This window comes from Silurus aristotelis (assembly GCF_946808225.1).
Source record: "Silurus aristotelis genome assembly, chromosome: 28".
Taxonomy (NCBI): domain Eukaryota; kingdom Metazoa; phylum Chordata; class Actinopteri; order Siluriformes; family Siluridae; genus Silurus; species Silurus aristotelis.
In genome coordinates, this window is record NC_139601.1 from 14,878,907 (window position 1) to 14,902,344 (window position 23,438).

Sequence of the window (23,438 nt, forward strand, 5' to 3'; positions counted from 1 at the left end):
ATATATAATATATATATATGATCGCTTGCAGTAGTTCTTGCTCTATTTAATTTGTTTTAATTTGTATCAAATACATTCCCCAAATGAGCTGACTGTGCATAGGGAAAAGTCGACTACAGGAGATGTTAATTGTTCAGCTGGAAGTGGACTAATTCTGGATCTATAAATTCTAATTAACTATAAAATAAGTTGACACCACTGTGGCCTTGCTCGGCGGCTTTGATTTTAACAGTGAAACTTTTTTCAAAAAGGTCCAATTTATAAAATTTCTTCCTCAAAAGACTTCTTGTGAAACATTTACTAGATGTTTTTGAAAACACAGTTCCATCTCCATCTTTGAACTAGCTCTGACTCTCCTGATCTATTTTTCTTTCCTGGAATTCCTTTTCTGTATTATGCACTTTATTATTATTATTATTATTATTATTATTATTATTATTATTATTATTATTATTATTATATAATATACAGTATACTGTATATATAAAATGTATGTCTAACTAACTGGCAACAAAAGTGAGTACAGCTCTATGTTGTGTAATCATGCAAAGCCACATGTCCTATTAATCATGTTCATGTTTGTGTCTGGTTGATGGAACAAATACATATAAATTTGTGTATCTTGTATTAGAGCAGTCAAAATTTGGTGCTTTGAGTACAATTCTCTCAAACTGATTGCTAGATGTTCAACGTGGCACCTCATGGCAAAAATAATTTCTGATGATTTGAGAATTAGAATTGTTGCTCTCCACACAGGTGGCCTAGGCTATAGGAAGATTAGTAACACCCTGAAACTGAGTTACAGTGTAGTGGCTAGAGTCATGCAGAGGTTTTCCAAGAAGCGTTCAGGAAGCGAACAGGACTCAAGGGTTGATTAAAGAAGTTGAGTCCTTACGATGTGTGTCAGGTGCAAAAGCTGCTTTAAAAAAACAGACACATGAGTGCTGCCAAGCAGTGCTTTAGATGTTGCAGAAGGTCCCCTTAGACCATACGCTGAACACTGCAGAAAGTCCGTTAACATGGCTGTCATCCCAGAAGGAAGCCTCTTCTGTAGCTGGCTCACAAGAAAGCCTGCAAACAGTTTGCTGAAGACAATTTGTCCAAGAGCATGAATGTCCTGTGGTCTGATATTAAGATAAACTTGTTTGGCTCAGATGGTGTCCAGTATGTGTGGCGGCCCCCTGGTGAGGAGAACCAAGAAATTTGTGTCTTGCCTACAGTCAAGCATGGTGGTGGTAGCATTATGGTCTGGGGCTGCATGAGTGCTTGCTGGTATTGGGGAGCTGCGGTTCATTGAGGGAAATAATGGATTCCAACATGTATATTCTTAAGCAGAACATGGTGCCCTGCATAAATGGCAACAAAATATTTTGCAGTTTTCCAACACAATAACGACCTCAAACACACTCCCAAGATGACAACTGCTTTGCTAAAGGAAGCTGAAGGTGATCAAGTGGCCAAGTCTGTCTTCAGACCTGAACCCTATTTAGCACCTGTGGGGCATCTTAAAGCGGAAGGTGGAGAAGCGCAATGAGTTTAACATCCAGGAGCTCCGTGATGTCATTATGGAGGAGTGGAAGAGGATCCCAGCAACAACCTGTGCTGCTCTTGTGAATTCTATGCCCAGGAGGATTGAGGCAGTTATAGATAACAGTTTTGCTCACATAAAATATTGACACTTTGGACAAAATTCTGACATGTTCTCTTAGGGTGTACTCACTTTTATTTTACAATAATGTCTGTATGTTGGCATTTTCAAAGGGCAGTAAATCTGTACTGCTATACAAGCTGCACACTGACTACTCCAAAATATATCCACGTTTATTTTTTTAGTATTGTCCATCGAGAACATATAATAAAAAGGTTCCTGAAGTGTGAGGGGTGCACTCACTTTTGTAAGTTCATTTTCAATTGATTTTCACATCATTTTCAATTCTATGTGACACTTTTAAGTAAAAGAATGCATTTTATCTATATCATGTGAAACATCTATTTTAATTTGTAGCTGTATTTCTTTCTTCCCTACAAAAGCTGCTACATTATTTCACAAAAGTGAGTACACCCCTCACATTTCAGCATAATCCTAATAATTCAATGCTGCATTGAAATATTGAAAATGAATTCTTCATGCGTTTGATATAACCTCTTAAATGATGCGAATGCAATTAGCAGTAATGCCGTTCCTATCGCCGTGGCTGGACGGATAAAGCGCTTATCGTGAAAGTGCCTATACAATGAGGCAGAACGAATTAAACCCAAGCTCTCCAGGACCGGTAAGCCGCACAATTATGAGGCGTTCGTTTAAGAGTAGCTATGCATTCGGCGAAAACGACTCCGTAGAATGAGTTACACGGGTCAGCAAATTGACTGAGCCGCCACGGCAATGGCGCTGGTCTTTACGGCAGTATCACACATGGGTTATTTTCATTTATTTGCCTGGGTAGTGAGTCACTGTGGCTATATGAGAATATTCTTTGCAGAAGCACTGATCCTGTGCTTATAAACAGCATTGTCAAATGATGAACTATTTGTAATACTCCCCACACCATTTCGGAGATGACAGTCACATTTATAATCCGCTTTCCACAGAGAGTTGTTTGAGAAATAAAATGAAGGTATGTCATTTATAATCATTGTGGCATATAAAAAAAAGTCATCACAAAAACCTCTTTCTGTTTTTCATCAATCCTACTCGCACTCAATTGGGACCGCACCCTCTGATTATCATCTGTATCTTTTGCTTGTTATTGGTCAGTTTTTAACTGTACGCATGATGACTGTCTTTGTAAAGAGCGATTTGAATTAGCATGCCTCCGTTCTTCCTGTATGTATCTGGCATTGCTGTAGTGTCAGAAATGATTTGCATTGACGCGATAAATAAGGAACCAAAGACTTTAGCGTGTGCTTTTTTGGAAAATAATCAGAATTATGGCAGGAATATGCAGCTTAAATGCACTGTTACAACAATAACAGTAAATCGTGAAGTATTTTATTGCTCTCATAATGCGGCAGCATTTGCTAATGATTGCAGTTTTTTTTTATTATAGTGTCAACGACACATCATTTTTAAAATCCAATTATACAGTAGTTAGGTCTAATGTTGTGGAAAATCAAGAAAACAATTCATTCCTGCTAACACTTGTATGTTATAGGAGTTAGAAACGTTTTTTTTACACGTCCCTCGAAGGATTTTTAAAGAAAGTAGCATCTACATCTCTAACTGGAACTAAAGGATTCCGCAATCCTAAATAAACATCTAAATCGCTAAAACAAAACAAAAACAAAAAAAAAAATGTCAAACTAGATAGCTATGATTTTTTATTTTTTTGTACAGCATGGAAAATAAAATAAAATAAAAATTCTATCAGATGCAAGAAACATTTATATTTCATTGCGTTTGCTTGAAAAATACATCTCAGGAAGTAGGTACAGGTAGGTGTCAGGTTTTTTTCAAGCAAATTCACAGATGCAGTGCAAATATTCTTAGTGGAGAATGCAAAAAACGGATGAGTGTGCAAGTATATTTGCAAAAGAATGGCGAGAATATGGCAAATGTGTGTGTGCACTCAAAGGTTCTTTAGAGCAAATGCAAAAAGCAAAAATGATAAAATATGAAATATCATTGTCCTCTTAGGGGGCGTTATATTATCCACCAAACATGTGCAATATGTAACAGTAGAAACTGGGGTTAGGGTTAGATAATTAAATAAAGACAATTAAATAAATTCAACCAAAAAAATTCAATACAAAATAAAAGGAAATCCAACCATTGTGTATTATAAGCATTTTATATATATATATATATATATATATATATATATATATACTAGCTGAAAGTACCTGTGCTTCGCTACGGAAGGCAGAACGCTAAGCAATATGGCAATGAGCAGTAAGCACTGAGCAGGACTGGATGATCAGAGATCAGAACGTAACGTCAACAAATAACGTACTACCCCTTTGTAGTAGCGATACAGGGCAAACTACTTTGAAAATCATTTTTATCGTGCATCTAACATCTAATAAGAAACAATGTAGTAAGTTTCATTAGGATCCGTAATGTTATTTCGAAGAGTTTACAATGCGTTTTTCGCGAGTTAGCCGCGATCCAGGGCGAATTTTTCAAAACCCTTTCTTAGTGAGCACCTAAGACCCAAGAGGAAGGTATGTTCCAAATTTCATTGCAATCCGTTCAGTGGTTTTTGAGATTTCGTGATGAGTGTGTGAGTCAGTCAGTGGTATTTCAGCTTTATATATATATATATATATATATATATATATATATATATATATATATATATATATATATATATATATATATAAAACATACTTGGGCTCTTTTAAGACATGTTTTTATAAGTAAAATTGCTGTTTGAAACCGTTTGAAACAGAAACAAATACACACTAACACTCAGACAACTTTACTCCGTCGACCGCTAGCGAGAGTAGGGCATCTCACAGGGCGAGAGATACGCCCATCCCAGCTGCATGTCCAATGCATCGTACGCTGTTGTCTGTTGCGCAAAATTTTAAGTCGAACCATTGTAACTATATATATATATATATAATACAGAGTATTCTAACCCCATCAGTGTATTCTGATCTCTGCTGATCCTTAGATAAGCTGTAATAAATTGACTCGGCACATATGTCTAGCCGCCTCTGGTTCTCGCATGCCGCAGCAGTCTCATTCAATGAGAAGCTGGTGTAGCAAAAACATGTCACTACACCCAAGCAAGACAACGCAGCAGCCCAACAGGGAACACGTACAGCGTGCACATGTATTATAACTAGATCATGACTGCTTTATGTACTCCTTATGGCCATATGGCATGTGCGTGATGAAGATGATCGTTCGCTCCGTCTGCGCTTGCCAGTTTGTGTGTTCTAAGCAGTAGGATAAAAAATGCAAGACTTGCAGAAATTGCAGCACCTGTGATGGCCAGTGACCTAGATAGACACCCTGGATTCCAAATGATGAAAAATGTCCAGCACATGCAAATGCACAGAAATGAGGTTTTCATAATAAATGGATGTCTTTGTGTAGATGTGTACATCTCAGTGCGACCTGTTCTTTTGTTTACAGTTACTGTAAGTTCACAACATGGAACCAGGTAAATATTAAATAAAAACGATCCAAGCACAAATTGCTAGCAGTAGTAGAAATAGAAACTGTAGTGTACACCAGAGCATGATTCGTATGTGCTTTTTGAACACCCCATTCCACATTTAGTCCCAATTTACTGGTATAATAACCTTAACACATCTGGAAAGATGTTTCACCAAATTTTTGAGTGTGGTTTTGGTGATTTGTGCTCATATAGTCGCAAGAGTGTTAGTAAAGTCAGGTACTGATGTAGGGAAAGTGAGGAGGCCTGGAATGGAGTCAGCATTCCAAATCATCTCAAAGGTTTCTGATAGTGTTTAAGCCAACGCTCTTTAGAAGGGCACTGGAGATCTTTGATTAGAACCCATGTAAAGTATATTTTCATAAAGCTGGCTTTGTGTACAGAGGCATTGTCATGCTGGAACATGTTTGGGTCTTCTTTAACAAGAAAATAGACAATGTAATGCTACCAAACTCAAAGACATCCTATACAATTGTGTGCCTCGAACATTGTGGTATTATTTTGGAGCAGAAATCTATACAGCTACTGGACTACCATCTTCTATTTGCCTCTGTATAATCACTAACATGTTTTCTAGTCACTTTAAATTCGCAGATGTATTTAAGTCTTGTTTTTACAACTTACAGTTGGTCTCTTGTTTGTCTTCCACTGATGTTATTGTCTTTTGATTTTGTTTTTGGTTTATTGTCTGAATGTTTTTTGGGGTTTTTTTTGTACATTTCGCACATTAAATCAAACAATCTGCACTTGTATCCACATTCCTTCATATAACAAGACAATACAAAAGCTTTTATGCCATACATCTGATTATGAATATGTATTTATTCCGAACTAGTCAGAAGTACAGAGTTAACTACTGAAATGTCACTGATTTTCACTGCATTTAGAATCAAATTAGCAAATCAAAAGGTACAAAAAGAACAAAAAAAAAAGGCAACCCCAGGGAATTTGTATTCATAGACAAACCATTCGGAAGCAAAAGGTGGGCTGGGATTATGCAAATGAAAGCATAAAAGAAACATAATGAGATTTATGGATACTGCCTGCACCTGCCTGGGGTATGATTGTGCGATTAAATCCAAATCGTTTGAAGAAAAAAACAAAAAAAAAAACAAGCACTCAGTGTTTTGAAAGCATATCCGGGATGATGAGCTGATGAAAGAGAAGTGACAAAAACATCTATTTGAGCTTCAAATGACACAGCGCTGAAGTCCATTAGCCGACCTGAGTGATGCTGAAACGATGAAATGATAACTGGGGAAGCTAACACCTTTCCGTGTCCTGTGCAAGAAGAGGAGGTAAATGTAAAAAAGCTTTTTATTTGTCAAATATTTTGCATTTACCAAAATCTAACGAGATGCTCCATGGCTTTTCTGCCTAAATACAACACTAACAGTTTAATCGTCATGATTGCTACGTAAGTAGTGTAAAGGAGAATAAGATACCATGAAGCCAGTTTTCATGTTGACTATCATCACCACAGCTGCTTAGCATAATACTACAGTCAAGATAACAAGCACTGGATAGTAGCTACAGTTACTGGATTGTAGCTACAGTACAGTGGCTGCCATTTATATTGCAAAGTACCTTCTCCTGAGTACTTATGTATGTTACTTCATGCAACATTGTATTACTCTCTCTCTCTCTCTCTCTCTCTCTCTCTCTCTCTCTCTCTCTCTCTCTCTCTATCAGGCGACATATGCAACAAGTGTTCCTGTCCCCTCCTACTCTCTGGACCTGCCTGATCCTTTCTAATGCCCTGATTGAGTTCTCATCCACCCAAAATCATTCGCCAATTCTGAGGATGGCTCCACATGGACAAAAAAAAAAAAAAAAGGACACTTTAGAAATCACATAGCTCTGTTTGGACTGCTATTATACAAGCATTTCTGCTACAATAGCTTCAGACTACAATTGCCAGGAACAGTTTTGCACTCAAGTCTCCATAAGTGAACAGTGAATAACCTTAAAAATGATGAAACGGTCATGAATGTTGTCACGCAAATAATGAATACAAATTTTTCTAGTTCTTTTAGTCCATTTGAGTCTCAAGGTTTTTTTCTCAAGGTTTTTTTCTCTCATTGTCTCAGGAAGTTTTTTCCTTACCACTGCCACCTCTGGCTCGCTTATAAGAGAGAAACATATCGGAAAAATATATTAAAAAAATTCTTAATTAAAATTAAAAATATATGTTTACACTTTTCATATACTATTTATTTCTGTAAACCTACTTAGTTGAGAAATATGCTCATCAGACTTAGTCTTTGTCCCAACAAGCAAAGCATTACATTAATCGATCCTTAAAATAATAAAAAGTATAAAAAATAAAAAGAGATAACTTGGGGTGCAATTTTGCAATGTTTATGAGATGAATTTATTTATTTATTTTAACTGTATTCTGAACATGAATGTCAGAAATTTGTCAAAAATCAACTGCTAAAACTGCTATACAAATTAAACTAAATGAAACTGAACTGCTTACAGTTTATGAAGTTAATTTCATATAATTTCCAAAAATGTCATTCCTATTAAACTATTCAGGGCAACATGTGGATAAAGGTTGGGGCTTCATAGACGAAACCAATCTCAAGTAAAGAGCAGGATGTACTGTATAAAATTCAAACATATTGTATAATACACTAGACATATTTGAACCTAGCAGAGCCCAAGGTAGTATACATACTCTATATGCCATGTCAGGGTGTTAAATATGATCATAAAACCATTTATTAGAAGTTCTAACCTTGGATTCGACTCCATCAAGCTGCCTAATTTACTAATAAAGGTGAACTACTTCAGCATAATGAGTAGCAAAACTCAATCAATTCCATTTACAGCTGATCCACTAGCCACTGCATCGTCTTTCAGATCACAGGCTTGAACCAAATTTAATTTAAGACCTTTAAGAGCTTTTTAATACCACATGTAATGCAATTGAGGAGCATTAGAGCAACAGTGATAAAGTTGGCCAAATAGTGGTTCAAGTATATGTCAACAGTGAAGATGGCAATCCAGATAGCAGTAGTGGCCCTGGAACGGAGTAAATTATAGTAGCCCATTTGCTTCAGTGTGAATTTTGTTGTAAAAATTGAGCTAATTTGCACCTTGATTTCCACATAGTGTACTGCATGAAACAATGTGTTAAAATTAGCTTATTCTGATGCACTAGCTTCTCAAACTGCCAACACAAAGACTTGTATAGCAGAAACCCCACATTGAACTATTTAAAAAGCAATAAAAATAGGAGTATAGTCACTTTTTATGAATTTTTATAAATGCATGTGTTCCTTCTTAGCAATGTCTTCAGGACAGGGAAGATTGTGCTTCTTTTCCTGCTTATTCCCTTAAAGTGACCTACTTTTTACCTAGAGAGCAAATGTGTGTGTGTTTGTGTGTGTGTGTGTGTGTGTGTGTGTGTGTGTGTGTGTGTGTGTGTGTGTGTGTGTGTGTGTGTGTGTGTGTGTGTGTTAGGCTTGTTTGTAGGTTAAACATAAGCCTTGTTTCACATATGTTCCATTACATAACTAGGAATTGATATGGAATAAAATAAGCTTTAAAGTACTTTATTTATTTTTAGCTAATAAATAAATAAATGAATGAATTAAATAATTAATTACATTTTGCATTGGCAAATCGGTCTGACACAAGAGTCATAATGTACTTTAAAATGAGATGTTATAAGCAAATAAATTCACTTTGGGGTGGATTTTACAACATTATATGTTGATTATATCCCTATAACAGCATGTTTGTAGATGTATTCTTCAATAACAGTGTAACAGATGACAAAGATAGATAGATAGATAGATAGATAGATAGATAGATAGATAGATAGATAGATAGATAGATAGATAGATAGATAGATAGATAGATAGATAGATAGATAGATAGATAGATAGATAGATAGATAGATAGATAGATAGATAGATAAACAAAAATAAATAAATGGACTCTGTATAGAATGTAAATAAAAACAGGATTTGTAAATTGCATACATCTATATTCTTATAAAAAAAAAAAAGAAATAATAATAATAATAATAATAAAAACGACATTTTTAAAGTGAAGACTATTTGACGAAAAAAATTTTTTTATTTGATATCAGCAGCAGGTCTCATAAAAGTTGGGACTGGGCAACAAATGTCTGGAAAAAGTACCGTAAGTGTTATTAAAATTACCCAGCTTTGCATCTAATTAGGTAAATTCACAACAGGTCAGTAAGATGATTGGGTATAAATGTATCATATTTATACCCAATCTTATACAGTGCAACCTCGATACTTGTGGGGGTTATGCTCTTTGACCCCCTCGCGAGTAACAAAAAATTGCACGAATAACAAAAAGTTTTGACTCTCCTTTTGATAATTTGTTTTTCAAGGGGATTTGTACATGTACTGTACTGAAAACTCAACAAAAATAGTGAATTACGTTGTCATAAATGTTTTATTTACTACTTTAAATGAATAATACAATAATAAAATAGTTTGTCAAACATTCTTATGTAATTTATTTGTACAAACTCTGTTTTGAAATGTTACTCCGTAACTATCAGATTTTTCACGAGTTACTCTTAGTCGGGTTCCAAATTAAAAGTTGCGAAGTATTGAGGTCGCGAGTGTCAAGGTCGCGAGTGTCAAGGTCGCGAGTATCGTGGTTCCACTGTATGTCAGTTTCATTTGATATCACTAACACAGTAAATAATCACAGATTAAAGAGTTATTTAGTTCAGATAGCTACTTTGAGCAATATATAACCTATCCTATTAAATTTTATTAAATTGTATTTATCCCATTGAATTCCATACAAAGCAAGTTGTAAGAAAACTCTGTACTTTGGCCATCTGAAAGCTTTGTTGGCTCACACTTGTTACAGGAATAATAGAGCAGTGAGTCCATACTGGATTCATCACAGCTTCACTTGATCATGTCACCTAATAGCACCTAAGACATATTTCTACATGTAATTGTTTTACTATTTGAAGTATTCACAACAGTTAAAAATCATCCTTCAAGGCCATACTGTGCAGTTTATTATACATTTGGGAAACACACACACACACACACACACACACACACATTTGCTCTCTAAAAAGTAGGTCACTTCAAGGTAATAAACAGGAAAAGAAGCACAAGAGAAACACCGAACAACCTGAAGCTCAGCTGTTTTATTATGATTCCTGCAACCCAGTATATTATAATTTTTTTTCCATTCCCTTTATGCTTCAAGAGACAGCAGGAACAAGGCAGAAATCCAAGCCTAGGCACATCAATTGTTGTGTTCACGGTCATGGACTTGTGAGGAAACGAGTGTAATTTAAAACCTAAGTACGAAGCACTTTTGAACTGCTGCAGAAATACAAATGCAGTTCTTTTTTTCCCCCCTGAATGCTTTGACGTGCTTGTGTGGGGGGGTAGCACTTAGTAAGTGCTAAAAGCCGGCGCGTTTCATGCGAGACGGCATTAACAAAAGAAACGCTGTGCTTGCCGTAGCTTTACGTTAACCGCTGTGGCTTGGTTCAATAACACATAAATACAGAATCGAAGAACTAAAAAGAGTATTCATGTAAGGATGATGAGATGGTGGAGAAATCGATAAATCAGCTTGGGCTGTATAAAAAAAGAGAAAACTCTGTAGTGAATGAGTCCTGAGTGTACGATTTCTAAGATCAGTGTCATTGCAACTTTTTACACTCACCAAATTGGAAATGGGACACAAACACAACCCTACGGTACACATTCACAACCTATACACCATTAGTTATCAAAAAGCTGGATCACTTTTGGAATTGTGTTTTGCAGTGCTGTTTAATTCCACTCTGGAGGTGTTGAATAATTTTCCTTACCCCATGGTCAGTCTGAATTCTCTATTCTGATTGGCTGGAAGGTGTGCTTTTAGGCCATTGAGCATATTTCCAGTTTATTGACTATTCTATATTACTATATAGTATAGTACAACTGATAAGATAGTAATAAAGCTATACAAAAAATTTCCTAATCACCTTACTGAGCTTAATGGATGATTTTTGCACCAGTTTTTCGCTGTGTATGATTTAGATTGGGCAAAATTCTAGATCTCCCATCACTTATATAAAACCCCCGTAACAAATATGAATAGTAATTTTTTTCATTCTTTCAGTCAGTTTGCTCTGCAAACATCAGTGACGGCTTTGGATAACTATAATATAAGCATAGGGGTGCTTTACACCATTTTGGTGATTCCCCTCTGTTTCATCAGAAGAAGAAAACACTTTAGGATGTACTATTATTATAAAATATTTAGAGGAAAGAAAAGAAAACTGACCAAACTTATTTGCTGTATTTAAAGTCCAATCGAACTTGAGCTTTGAAAACACACAAGTTCTAAATATGTGTAAGTCTTGAGACAATATTTAATGACTGTGTTTTCTATTTTTCATAAATAATGTACGTCAATTGTTGCTTTTTTTGGATCGTCTTTTAAAGGAGGTTTATACATTACACATCTTTTCTATAGAATAGATTAATTCTAGAGACTTACATGGCAGCCACTACACATATTAAAGGGACTATAAGACATCAGTGTGTGTGAGAAATTTGTGTAATATTTATGTAAGGAGTCTCAAGTGTCAGCTTTAAAGGTCATATTGTTTTTAATTGGGGAAAAAAAAAATAGTTGTTTTTTTTTTCTTTATAAAAAAATATATGTTAAATGTAGGGTTTATATGCAATTTTTATAATTGCTAATTTGGGCTTTTGGGGGAAAAAAAAAAATTGTGGCACAGTAGAGCAACTCTGAACAATTCCTGGAAAAGTATTCTTTTCACTGAAACATGTAAAGATCAGTCATTTTTTACATTCATTTATTTGTTTGTTTGTCAATTTATTTCTTTTTTTCCCTGAAACCTTTCAGGGTTCAGCTGATTTTCCAAACTAAATGCCACACATTACAGTGTTGTATTGGCTCCGAAAGCTATAATTAGCACTCCAGATGGCGTATGCTATTGTCTGCTTAGCATAATCTTACAGCACAACCAGTGATGGTAGTCCTCTTCTGGTAGCGAATTTAATCAACAGGATTTGTATTGGATTGAGGGACTCAACAGAACATTACAGATTACTCTCGCTCATCTGTCACTTACACGCCGCGTAAAGCAAGTGTCATTTGTGACAGCATGGGATATTTGTGAGCCTGAGCTATTATATCATATTATTGTCCGAGACAAGCCTCCTTTACCTTATGCAGGGCCGTGATATTTGGAACTGCCATTTGGGAAATAGATATACATCAAAATGAGCACACATGCATTTGCATAGTTGAATAGGCTGTCAGCATAGCTGTCAGTTTCTTCACCCTAATGCTGAGAGATCTCGGTTTCAGAGCAACCACATTCGTGTTCCCAGTGACGTATATTGCATCTCTGGTTAACCGGTGTGCGGGACGATACTTGTTTCAGATTTAGAGTTGCAGATGGGGTTGAGTCATCACATAGCAGCACAACAGATTGATTATAAGCTGTCAATGAAAAGGAGGTTTCTCAAAAAAGGTGAAAAGTGTTCTTGCATTCCGTGGTGCCCTAATTAGCAAATGTTTTTGGGGTTTAGTGTATTCCTCTGTTAAAGTAATACTTCAGAAGTTAAGAACATGGATTTAGATTGTCCCTCGACACTAAAAGGATTTGATTAGATTAGACATGCCATGGTTTTTGTATAATAAGTTTTGTGTAAGTAGATTATAGCTACCAGGTCGAACACATGCTTCAAAAGACACAGTCTGTTGGACAACTCATTAACCCCATGCCCTAGACAAGCATACCTTGTGTTTGGGTTATTGTTTTAATTTGTACTTGCCAGATGGATAAGTAGCACTCACTTCCAGATCTGCAGTTAAGTGCAAAAGTGCAGCAAACATATTGAAAGAAATAACCAAACTCCAATAATATATATTTTATGTCTAATGCAAATGGAGGCTACGGCTCATAGCTAAAACTATTGCCAACAATTTGCCAACTGACCTTTCTTTAGATCATGAACACGATTTCAAAAACTTTAAGAGATTAGGATTCCAGCTGTACAGTCATCACCTCAGAAATTTCAACTCTCATTTGTTTTCCTCACCATATGTTAATAGAATGAGCTTAAATCATACGCCTCTTATGTAACTGGAAGTAAATGATGGTCATGTCTAAGCATTACTCTTTAAAGATCTAATATACAGAAGTGGTAACTCAGTGGTTAAGGCTCCAGGTTGCTGACTGAAAGGTCGTGGTTATCGCCAAGCTGCCTCTCATGGGCCCCAGGGCAAGGACTGTGCTCCAAGGGTGCTGTATCATGGAAGACCCTGCACTCAGACCCCAGCTTACTAACATCACTGAGATATGCAAAGAGAGACATTTCTTTCTTATAAAAATCTTAAAAAGTTATATACAAAACTTGGGCATTCCAGGTCAATTCACATACTGTACTGTTTTCTTTACATTTATAAAGACAAAAAAACCCCAAAACTTTTTATCCATCTACTTTATCCAAACATACCTTTACTGATCTTGTCCCAAAGGAATCATTTAAATGTCATGGCTTATGTAGATACAGTTTTGCATACATCAGATGTTCATGTTTTTATGACTCTCTCGTAAAGACAATTTTTTGTAAAACAACACTGCAGTGTAGAAAGTTACACCAACATTGCTGCATCCACAAATCCTTCCAGATTCTTAGTGTCTTTTGAGATGTTGCTTCACCTTTCTAGTCAAAGCAAACTGGCACTTCTGTCTTTTGATCTTGTTTTCCAAACCTTGCCTTGATTTCTACATTGAACGGGACCATTTCAGTTAAAACTGCAAGCTGGATTTGCTTTTATATCCTTTTATAAGCGTCTTCCGCTTTGCAAGGGTAAATGACCTATATTTCCAGATCACTCGGCTGCTTAGATGAGCCCATGGTCAATGAGGTTTATAGAGTCAAGAAGCAAATTATTTCCTTATTAAAAATACTCCTGAGAATTTGTGACCAAGGCTAATCAGTCCTATTGTGTCAAATAAAGCATAGCAAGCTGATTAATGTTTGAAACTGGAATAAGTGGAGGAGTATCCAAACTTCTATATGTGCCACAATTACTATTTAATTGTTATAGTTTTGCCATCTTTTGTGGGGGTAATTTTTTGTTTATTTTTCCCTTTTAAAAATCAAATTTAGTAAATTTAATTTAACGAGAAGAGTGCATGAATTTTTGCATTTATTGAAGATTGTATGTATTGTATATTTTATAGAATTTACTTTAAATTGGTAGAAGGTATTCCTTAAATCCGAGCAGCATTATCTTCGTGGGTAAAAGAGAAAATTAAAACAGGACAGTGGTGTTTGATTAATGAACTTGTCACAAGGCAATAGTTTTGTCCTGACTAGTTTGTCCTTTACTAAAACTGTCCCATGGACAGTGTTATTCGTATATATGATTTATGGTGCATGCCTTATTTGTGTTAAACATATGCATTACAATATGCAGTAACTCACATACAATAAATTCACATCAGAGTGGCTAATAAAGATACTGTCGTACCCTTATTCACAAAATCCACTGACATACATCACAGCCCAGCCCCCCCACAGCCCACACCTCTAGGGCCATTTGCTTTTATAATGTACAGTATGTTCCAGATAGGCATGCTAGGTTTATTGGTTTATTAGGTAATGTAAACTCTCTGAGCTGTCAAAAAGAACATCTATAAATACCCCTGCTGCTGGATTCCCTGCTGAGAGATAAGATAATTTACCATTTAAAGCCTGGGTCCCTACAACACCATCCCTGGCTGGCTTAGTGATTAATAGCATGGGCAAATATAGCCAGGCTATTAGTCTCATGTAGGGGGAAAAAAATAGGCCCAGGCATGAGATGTCCTCGGGAATAGAGCTGTAGCGGGCAAAAAGGAGAGAGGGTTAATAAATATCTGTACTCCGATCAGAGAGAGGAATACCAGCTGCGACCCGACCACCAGGTCATGTTCTGTTCTTCGACTGCGATATTACCAAGCGGCAGGTGTTCCATATCGAAATGTCTCTGAGCGCACAGTAAATCACGAGAAAGCATGCTGCCTCATCACAGGAAGGCGTATAAATGCTCTAATGGATATATTTAACAATGGGTGCTGTTGGAGCAATTCTGACTTTGCCATCACAAATTGAATTGACTGAAAATTTCCAAGCCTGAAAAGCTATTTTTATTACACTTTTGAAAATGAATCTAGCCATTTACTTAGCATCTATAATAAAACTAAAGATAATAAGAATAATATATGTAAGGTTGTATGGGAGAATTTGTATTTATTTATTTTTTTGTCGTGGCAGCAGGATCTTTGTCGAATCGTATCAAAATGTTTTATTATTATTATTAATATTATTACACTGTGATATCTAATCCCTAAACTACATGTATTTCATTATAACCCTCTTCAAGGTGGGGGTTAGGGTTAGGGTTAAAGTAAGGGTAAGGGTTATCTTAGAAGTTAAAATGTTGGACTTTGGATCATAAGGTCGTGAGTTCTGGGTTGGAGTGGAAGATCTTGAGTGGTATGCTCTAGTGCTCTGACCTCAACCCTGATGAACACCTTCGGGATGAATTGGTACAATGACTGCACCCCAGGCTTCCATACTCTATATAACTATCCGACTTTACTAATAACCTTGTGGCTGAATGAGCACAAATCTTCTCAAGCACATTGCAAAATGTAGTGTAACATCCTTCCAAAGGAGTGAAGGGTATTATAATAGCATATGGTTGTGGGATGGGATGCTAAAGCTAAAACACACACACACATATATATGTATGTATATGTTTAGACCTCACCTATGCGTAGTGCCTGTAAAAAAGGTCTGGCTCACTGAAGCAAAGAGAATGTCATATAATTATCGGGTTTTTGGTTCTGTAGCATAGGGGAATAAACTTATTCTTAATAGATTTAGTTTGAAAATGGAATAAACATCAGCTGCTTGTTTTTTCACTATGGGCCTGCCCCATTTACTTTTATTGCGGTGCTGTAATAGTGGTGAGGGGAAAAAATCTAAATACTAATTTGCAAACAATATTGGAAATATAACTGACAGAACAAAACTCAGGGACCAGTGATCATTCAAGTCAAAAGCGATGACTAGCCTCTTGTTTATCAAATGCTTTGTGCATTTTACCAGAGTAAATATGCTGCAAATGCTACCTGCTTCCCTTTTAAGCTTCATCCAGTCTTAGCCATCCTGAACTCATGCAACACTACAGTATGTACACTATATGGACAAAGGTTTTGGGACACCTGACTTTTCCACCTCTATATTGTTTTCCATATGCTGTTACCACAGTTACCACAAATTTAAAGGCACACCATTGCATTGGATGTCTTTGGATTCTTCCACTTGAACTACAAAATCCAAACCTGTTTCAATTTGACTATGTCCCTGTGGAGTGGAAGATCTTGAAGCTCTGATCCCAACCTTATTGAAGACCTTTAAGATGAATTGGAATGCTGACCGCTCCCCAGGCTTTCTCATCAGTACCTGACATCACTAACGCCACTGTGGCTGAATGAGCACAAAAATCCACAATCCCACATCAAAATGAATCGGGAACAACTTCCTAGAAGATTAGAGATTATTATAACAGCCAATGGGGATTACAAAAAGATGGAATGTTCAAAAAGCCCATAGGATTCATCCTATATTGTCAGATGTCCACAAACTTTAATCAGTATAGTGTAGATGTGGATCGAAAAACACATACAGTCAGCTGACACTATGACACTGAAACCAATGTTCACACTCTGAACAGAATAAAACTGCAACAGACTACAAATGGATGTTGGTCTATGCTGCACATTTAACATTTCAAGAATTGTGGCAGATTTTTAGGTATTGGAGTAATTTTTTGCAAATGCTGCATAGGAAGGACTGGTGAAGAAACATATAATCAATATGATTAATCACTTTGACTTACCCCAGGGTGTGACTTTTGCATATAATAATTATAATAACGCTAATAATATTAATAATAATAATAAAGAAAATGCAGTTTTCCAAAGCAGAACCGGAGAAGCTCCACCCTCCCAGGCCTGTAATTACTTTTAGATGGATCTTAGTTTGATACCACCATTTAAAGATGTCCAAAATTGCCTTTAATAACAGTGCTCCGAGTGGTGTTCTGGGCTGCACATGGAGCTATTACTTTTTCCATTACATGTTGAGACTGGCTAGGGATATATATTTCTTTTTTATCTTTTCTAACATGTGCAGGGCCTGTGGTGAAGAGATATATTGAGGTGAAGTCAATATTTTGTTGTTGGAAACTGGTGGGACATGTTGGTGGGACATGGTTCGCCTTGGAGACCGAGAAATCCCTCGTGCTTTCGTGATGACTCATGCTGTCTCGCACACAGACTCTCACACACAGACTCTCACACACACACACACACACACACACACACTCATTACAGCCCCTGCAGCAAGTGTGAAACAGTTTAGAATCATTTGTATTCAGGTCTACCCAAGCCAGGTAAGGAGTGTCACACAGCGCAAACCTAGCTCTAACAATTCCACTCGATCTGGCTGCTTTGCTGATGTCAGGCCTTCACACACTGCTGCTCTCAGCTAGAGCCTGCATTCATCTAATCAGCCTGGTCTTCATCTCTCAGGACTCTGCATCATCCCTCCTTCATCGCGTTCTGTATTACCTTTAGATAACAATGTAAGAGACGTACCTAGTACAAGTAAAATACTGATTTGTGGCAAAAAAGCATTGAATTATGGTTGCTTGTCTTCTTGGAGGCAGAAGTGATTTTAAATCAATCTGACTTATAGCTTCTATCATGTTGGCACAGGGCTCTAAATGGGAGTAGTGGATGGTGTAAATCATATGCTATAGTTAGGAGATATTTGGAGTGGAGAAGTAGATATTCATGGATGTTCTTCTCCACCACAATCATTATAACACAAACTGTCCAGCCTAATCTCAGATCTTGCTGTTCGCTTGCTAAACACCGTATCAAACCAAGTTTGAAACATAATTTGGAAGCATCTACTGTTTTATATACACCAACCAGACATTATGACATTATAACATCATGACCTTGATCCAACAGATGTGCTACTGTAGCTGCTGAAGGGGTTAATGCTGTTAATGGCTGGTGGGTCAGAACTGTTTTGGAGGTAAAAGGGGGACCAACACAATATGAGGCAGGTGGTCATAAAGTTATGTCTGGTCGGAGTGTATATGACTAAAACATACCTAAGAAATGCAGAAAATTTAAAAATGACCATGTAGAAAAAATATGGAAAGGAGTGACAAAATACAAAGCCACCATAACCAGCAATCAAATCTCCTGTGCTGTGTTGTGCTATTATATTAAAGCTCACCCAGCTGTATCTCTATATACTCCCATCTTAATAATTCTACCTCAGAGAATACAACTACAATAAACATCACCTTGTAGCAATATAGTAAATCATCATAGACAAAAAAAGTAAACATGCTTAAAATAAGGGGTGGCAGCGAAACTCACTTGCATCTACAGTGTTTCTGTACGAATTCACCATAAACTGTGTATTATGGTAGTTCTGCATTAAAAACAAACAAACAAGAGAACCACAATGAAGCTCTATATACTGGTAAATGATACTGGCTAATTCATTCTTATGTATTGGAGGTATAACTAAAATCTGAACATTTCATTGTGTAAGATTTCAGTGCTATGCCATTATTTTGAAGAATTTCACTGTGCTGTAATGTACATGTGACAAGTTTTACATTTACCGTTACAAATTTCTTACCTATGGGTAACATAATGCTTCAATATCAAACATAAGCCCTATCAATATTGTTGATAAATAGGCAATTATTTTTGTCATTATTGTAGATCCTTTTATAATGTACTTTACTGCATATGTCCTTGTTAAATTAAATAATTAAGAAAAAAAAAAACAATGAAAAATCTTTAGTTTAGTGGAAATAGTTTTTCAGATTTTTCAATAGAATGAAAAATCAATCGTATATAAATCTATAATTCAGATTGTAGATTATACAGGACAATAAATTACCTGTAAATTAAGACATGCCCCAGATATTCCACAAAAAAAAAAAAAAACCTAAATTTTACTTCATGGTTTTGTTTAGTCCATTATTGTATTCTGGACTGCGACTGCTTTCAGTGCGTCACATGCGCTGAAATGATTTCCTCTTCAGCCCTGTACTTTAAGTAATTGCTTTTCATTCCAGCCATTCATGTGGTGAAAAACAAACCCAACCAAAAATGGAGCAAATGTCTTCATGATTATGAAACAGCAAAAAGTCTGTGTGTCTTTGTGTACATGTGTGTATGTGCGCGCTTAAGAACGAGAGAGAAAGTCTTTAAAGCGAGTCATCATTACCATTCTGCCCTTCCTGGCTATGAGAATGCTACCCTTTTCCAACATCCAACAACAATTTATCCTTTCCTATGAAAAGAAATGAAAAATGGATGATGGCTTAGAGGTGGAAAAAAAAAAGTCTGAATTGCCCACAGCTAGCAAACAGGTATTAAAAAAACAGCACCATTACACCAACAATCTGCAAATGGATTTGAAATGGAGCTTAATGTGTGATACATATGGAAGGTTACTTGGCTTTGAGAAAATTACATCAAGCAGGATATTTAGACAAAAAAAAACACTTCTATAGGAATGGCATGACAATATATTATTTTCCATGGTATAGGATAAATACAAAATGTACTTGGCTGTCTCTGTGGAAGGTGTACATATATCACCTTGGCAAAGTATCCCCTTCATTCTGTCATGAGATCATCAGGTTAGAAAAATGTATTGCCTTTTGTATAAACAAAGGCTCTATATGAACCTTTTTTTCCAGAACCTTCTGGCTACAGCTTGACTACCTTGGAACATTTGGAAATTGAAAAGTAGCTGTCTGCAATGTTAGTGGACACTAGCTAACAGGGTCTCAGTTCGTGGACAGTAGCTAACAGGATCTCAGTTCGTGGACACAAGCTAACAGGGTCTCAGTTAGTCAACACTAGCTAAAAGGATTGTAGTTAGTGGACACTAGCTAACAGAATCTTAGTAAGTGGACACTAACTAACCAAGTGTCAGTGGACAATAGCTAACCAGGTGTCATTAAGTGGACACTAGCTAACAGGATCACAGTTAGTGGACACTAGCTAACAAGATCTCAGTTAGTCAACACTAGCTAACAGGATCTCAGTTAGTAGACACTAGCTAACCAGGTGTCATTTAGTGGACACTAGCTAACAGGATCACAGTTAGTGGACACTAGTTAACAGGATCACATTTAGTGGACACTAGCTAACAAGATCTAGGTTAGTCAACACTAGCTAACAGGATCTCAGTTTGTAGACACTAGCTAACCAGGTGTCATTTAGTGGACACAAGCTAACAGGATCTCAGTTAGTGGACACTAGCTAGCATGAGTTCCATTAGTGGACACTAGCTAATAAGGTCTTGGTTGGTGGACACTAGCAAGCAGGATCTAAGTTAGGGGACACTAGCTAACAGGGTCTCAGTTAGAGTGTAGAATTAGATACAAGCATCTCACATATTACTGATTAACAAACACAATCCACACAGCACTGGCACACACATACAGGTACATACATGTTCAATAGGTAGTTTCCCCTTTAGGAAAGGGACACAAATACACACAGTCGTTAGGTTGTTTCACCTTTCAGAAAGAGTTTTGTGAATGCTGTTCTGGTGCCTTATGCTGTAGCAGTAAAAAAATGATTGCTGTTTTTTTTTTTTCTGTTGCAAACCTGACTCTGTGTATTTTTGCTAGCAGATAAATACAAGTGTATATTTGCTATCTGGAGCTGATTTACAGTGTGTGTTTTTTTTTTTTTTTTAATAGATGGTTAAAATAGCTATTTATAAATTTTTATATTGTTTGGGCATTGATTTTTTCATATATGAGTGTTTATGAGAAATCAAAGAACACAGAGTGGATCTTCATAGACACAAAGACAATATTCATTACTCAACACTGACAGTAACCAGAGGTCAGGATTGAGCCTTGATTTAGATCTAAGGCAGCACAATTATTTCCTGGATAACTATGCCACTTGTATTTTGTGTAACAATTTAACCTGTTACTTCTGAGAGAGTCTTATAGTAAAATAGCAACCAAAATATATGTATGCTTTACCTTCTCTGCAGACTGAGCTGTTCCAAAGAATATAGGAATGAAGGCCAGCCAAACGATACAGGTGGTGTACATGGTGAAGCCAATGGGCTTGGCCTCATTGAAGTTCTCAGGAACTCCTCGTGTCTTGATGGCATAAACCGTACATGTGACCATCAGCAAAATGCTATATCCCAGTGAGCAAATGATTTGTAAATCTGTGATGTCACACTTGAGCACACCTCTAGCTTTGTCTGGATTGATGGTTTTCTGTTCGTCATAATCGATTATCGTGTTCGGAGGATCCACCCCAAACCATATGAAGACGCCAAGAAGCTGCATGGAAATGAGGCTTGACGTTATTGCCAGCTGCGATGTCGGACTGATCAGACGTGGTGGTGTCACCGACTTCTTTCCCTCTTCGAAGATGCGATAAATTCGATTGGTCTTGGTCAGCAGTGCGGCGTAGCTGATGCACATCCCCAAGCCGAGGAAAATGCGCCTAAAGGAACAGACAGCTGCATCGGGTTTGGCGATCATCACAAAGGTTATGATGTAACAAAGAAAGATTCCAGTCAGGAGCACATAACTGAGTTCCCGTCCTGACGCCCTGACGATGGGTGTGTCGTTGTAGCGGACGAATGTAGCCATGACAAAGATTGTGGCCACAATGCCAAGCATTGCTAAAAAGACAGGGATGACTGCCCAGGGAGAATGCCACTCCAGCTTGACGATCGGGATGGGCTGGCATCCGGTTCGGTTGGCATTGGGCCGCATGTTGTAGGCGCACAGCTTGCATGTCGTTTCGTCATACTGGTACTGGTAGCCGTCGCATGGCTCACAGTGCCAGCAACATGGCATCCCTTTAACTGTCTTCTTCCGCTGGCCAGTCTTACATGGCAGGCTGCAGATGGAGCCTGGGATTTCGGTATCACCACTGGGCCACTGCATGTCCTCCATCTGGAAGAAGTCAGCAAACAACAGGCACTTAATATTCTATATCTGAACCGAGTAATGCATATGTAGAGCTTTTAATAGCCTTTAAAGCTTTTTGAAATATTTAGGAGGTCCTGTTGTTCTAAATGTTTCTCAGGGAACTCTGTCGTTGTGCAGTTCTAGACTAAAGACTTCAGTTAGGGTATCTACCACAACTTAATTTTTATATTCTCTATTTATGAACTTAATAATATTTAATTTTGTTGAAATAGAACTTGATATTTCAATAAATTAAACTTGAAGTATATCATTATCATTTTCTGGGGTGATGAAGGACAGGTGGGGCTTGAAAATCCACCCCCCTCTAAAGTGTGGAATAGCAGAAAAAGTTTGAGAATCACTGGTCTATAAATATTGATGAGATTGGCTTCCAGAGTTAAAGCAGTCAGTGTGTAAATTTGCCAACATCTGTTTAGTTTTTTTTATAAACTTGTACAGAGGTTTATAAAACAGGCTTCTTTAGAATGAACAGCAGGAGCTACAATGCAAAGTGTCAGCTGGGACTTTTTAAACAGATGCAACCTTCTTTTTTTCTTTTCTTTATGTAAAAATTCTAAAATGTAATACATAGAAGCATAATTACATAAAAAAATTACAGTAAAGCACATAATAATGACCAATAATAACCAACACTGCAAATACAGGTAGTTCCCGACTTATGATAGAGATGAGTTCTGATGGCCCCATCGAGACATGGCCTAGCCTACCCAGAAATCTCAAAGAATGATGATCAGTATGAAGTAGTATACTGTAATTTGTTTATAATTTAACAAATTACAATACACAATTTAGCTCAAGAGAGCAATTTACAGTAAAAAAAAATAAAAAAATAAAGTAATTTAGCTCAAATTGTTCTTTTAATACTTTAATCAACTTCATACCGTATATGGGAGTCACGTGACAAACAGATGATTGACTTAGGAGGACTCATGAGATGAACTACTGAATTACTGAACAACGGAATTTTGTTTCCTGTGTAATGCACTACTACATCTATGGGAGTCTTTGACAAAAGAATGAAAGACTCGGACAGGAGGACTCCACTCAACTACTCAAATTAAATTGTTCATGAATGACTCATCACTAATTTACAGTGTCATAATGTACCTGGGGGGAGTGGTGGCTCCAGCGGTTAAGGCGCTGGGTTACCAATCGGAAGGTCGGGGGTTCAAGCCC

At 36.9% G+C, this 23,438-nt stretch overlaps 1 protein-coding gene across 3 annotated transcripts in view; it reads right to left on the reverse strand.

Moving 5' to 3' along the window:
- Positions 1 to 23,438, reverse strand: part of grm7 (glutamate metabotropic receptor 7) — a 223,175-nt gene that overhangs the window by 22,496 nt on the left and 177,241 nt on the right. For 2 of the 3 annotated variants that reach the window (XM_083534429.1, XM_083534430.1), the window contains exon 8: positions 21,291 to 22,226. In XM_083534429.1, coding sequence (XP_083390555.1) covers positions 21,291 to 22,226 — 936 coding nt within the window. The remainder of the gene's footprint in view (positions 1 to 21,290; positions 22,227 to 23,438) is intronic. The other variant, XR_014532301.1, reaches the window with a different exon arrangement.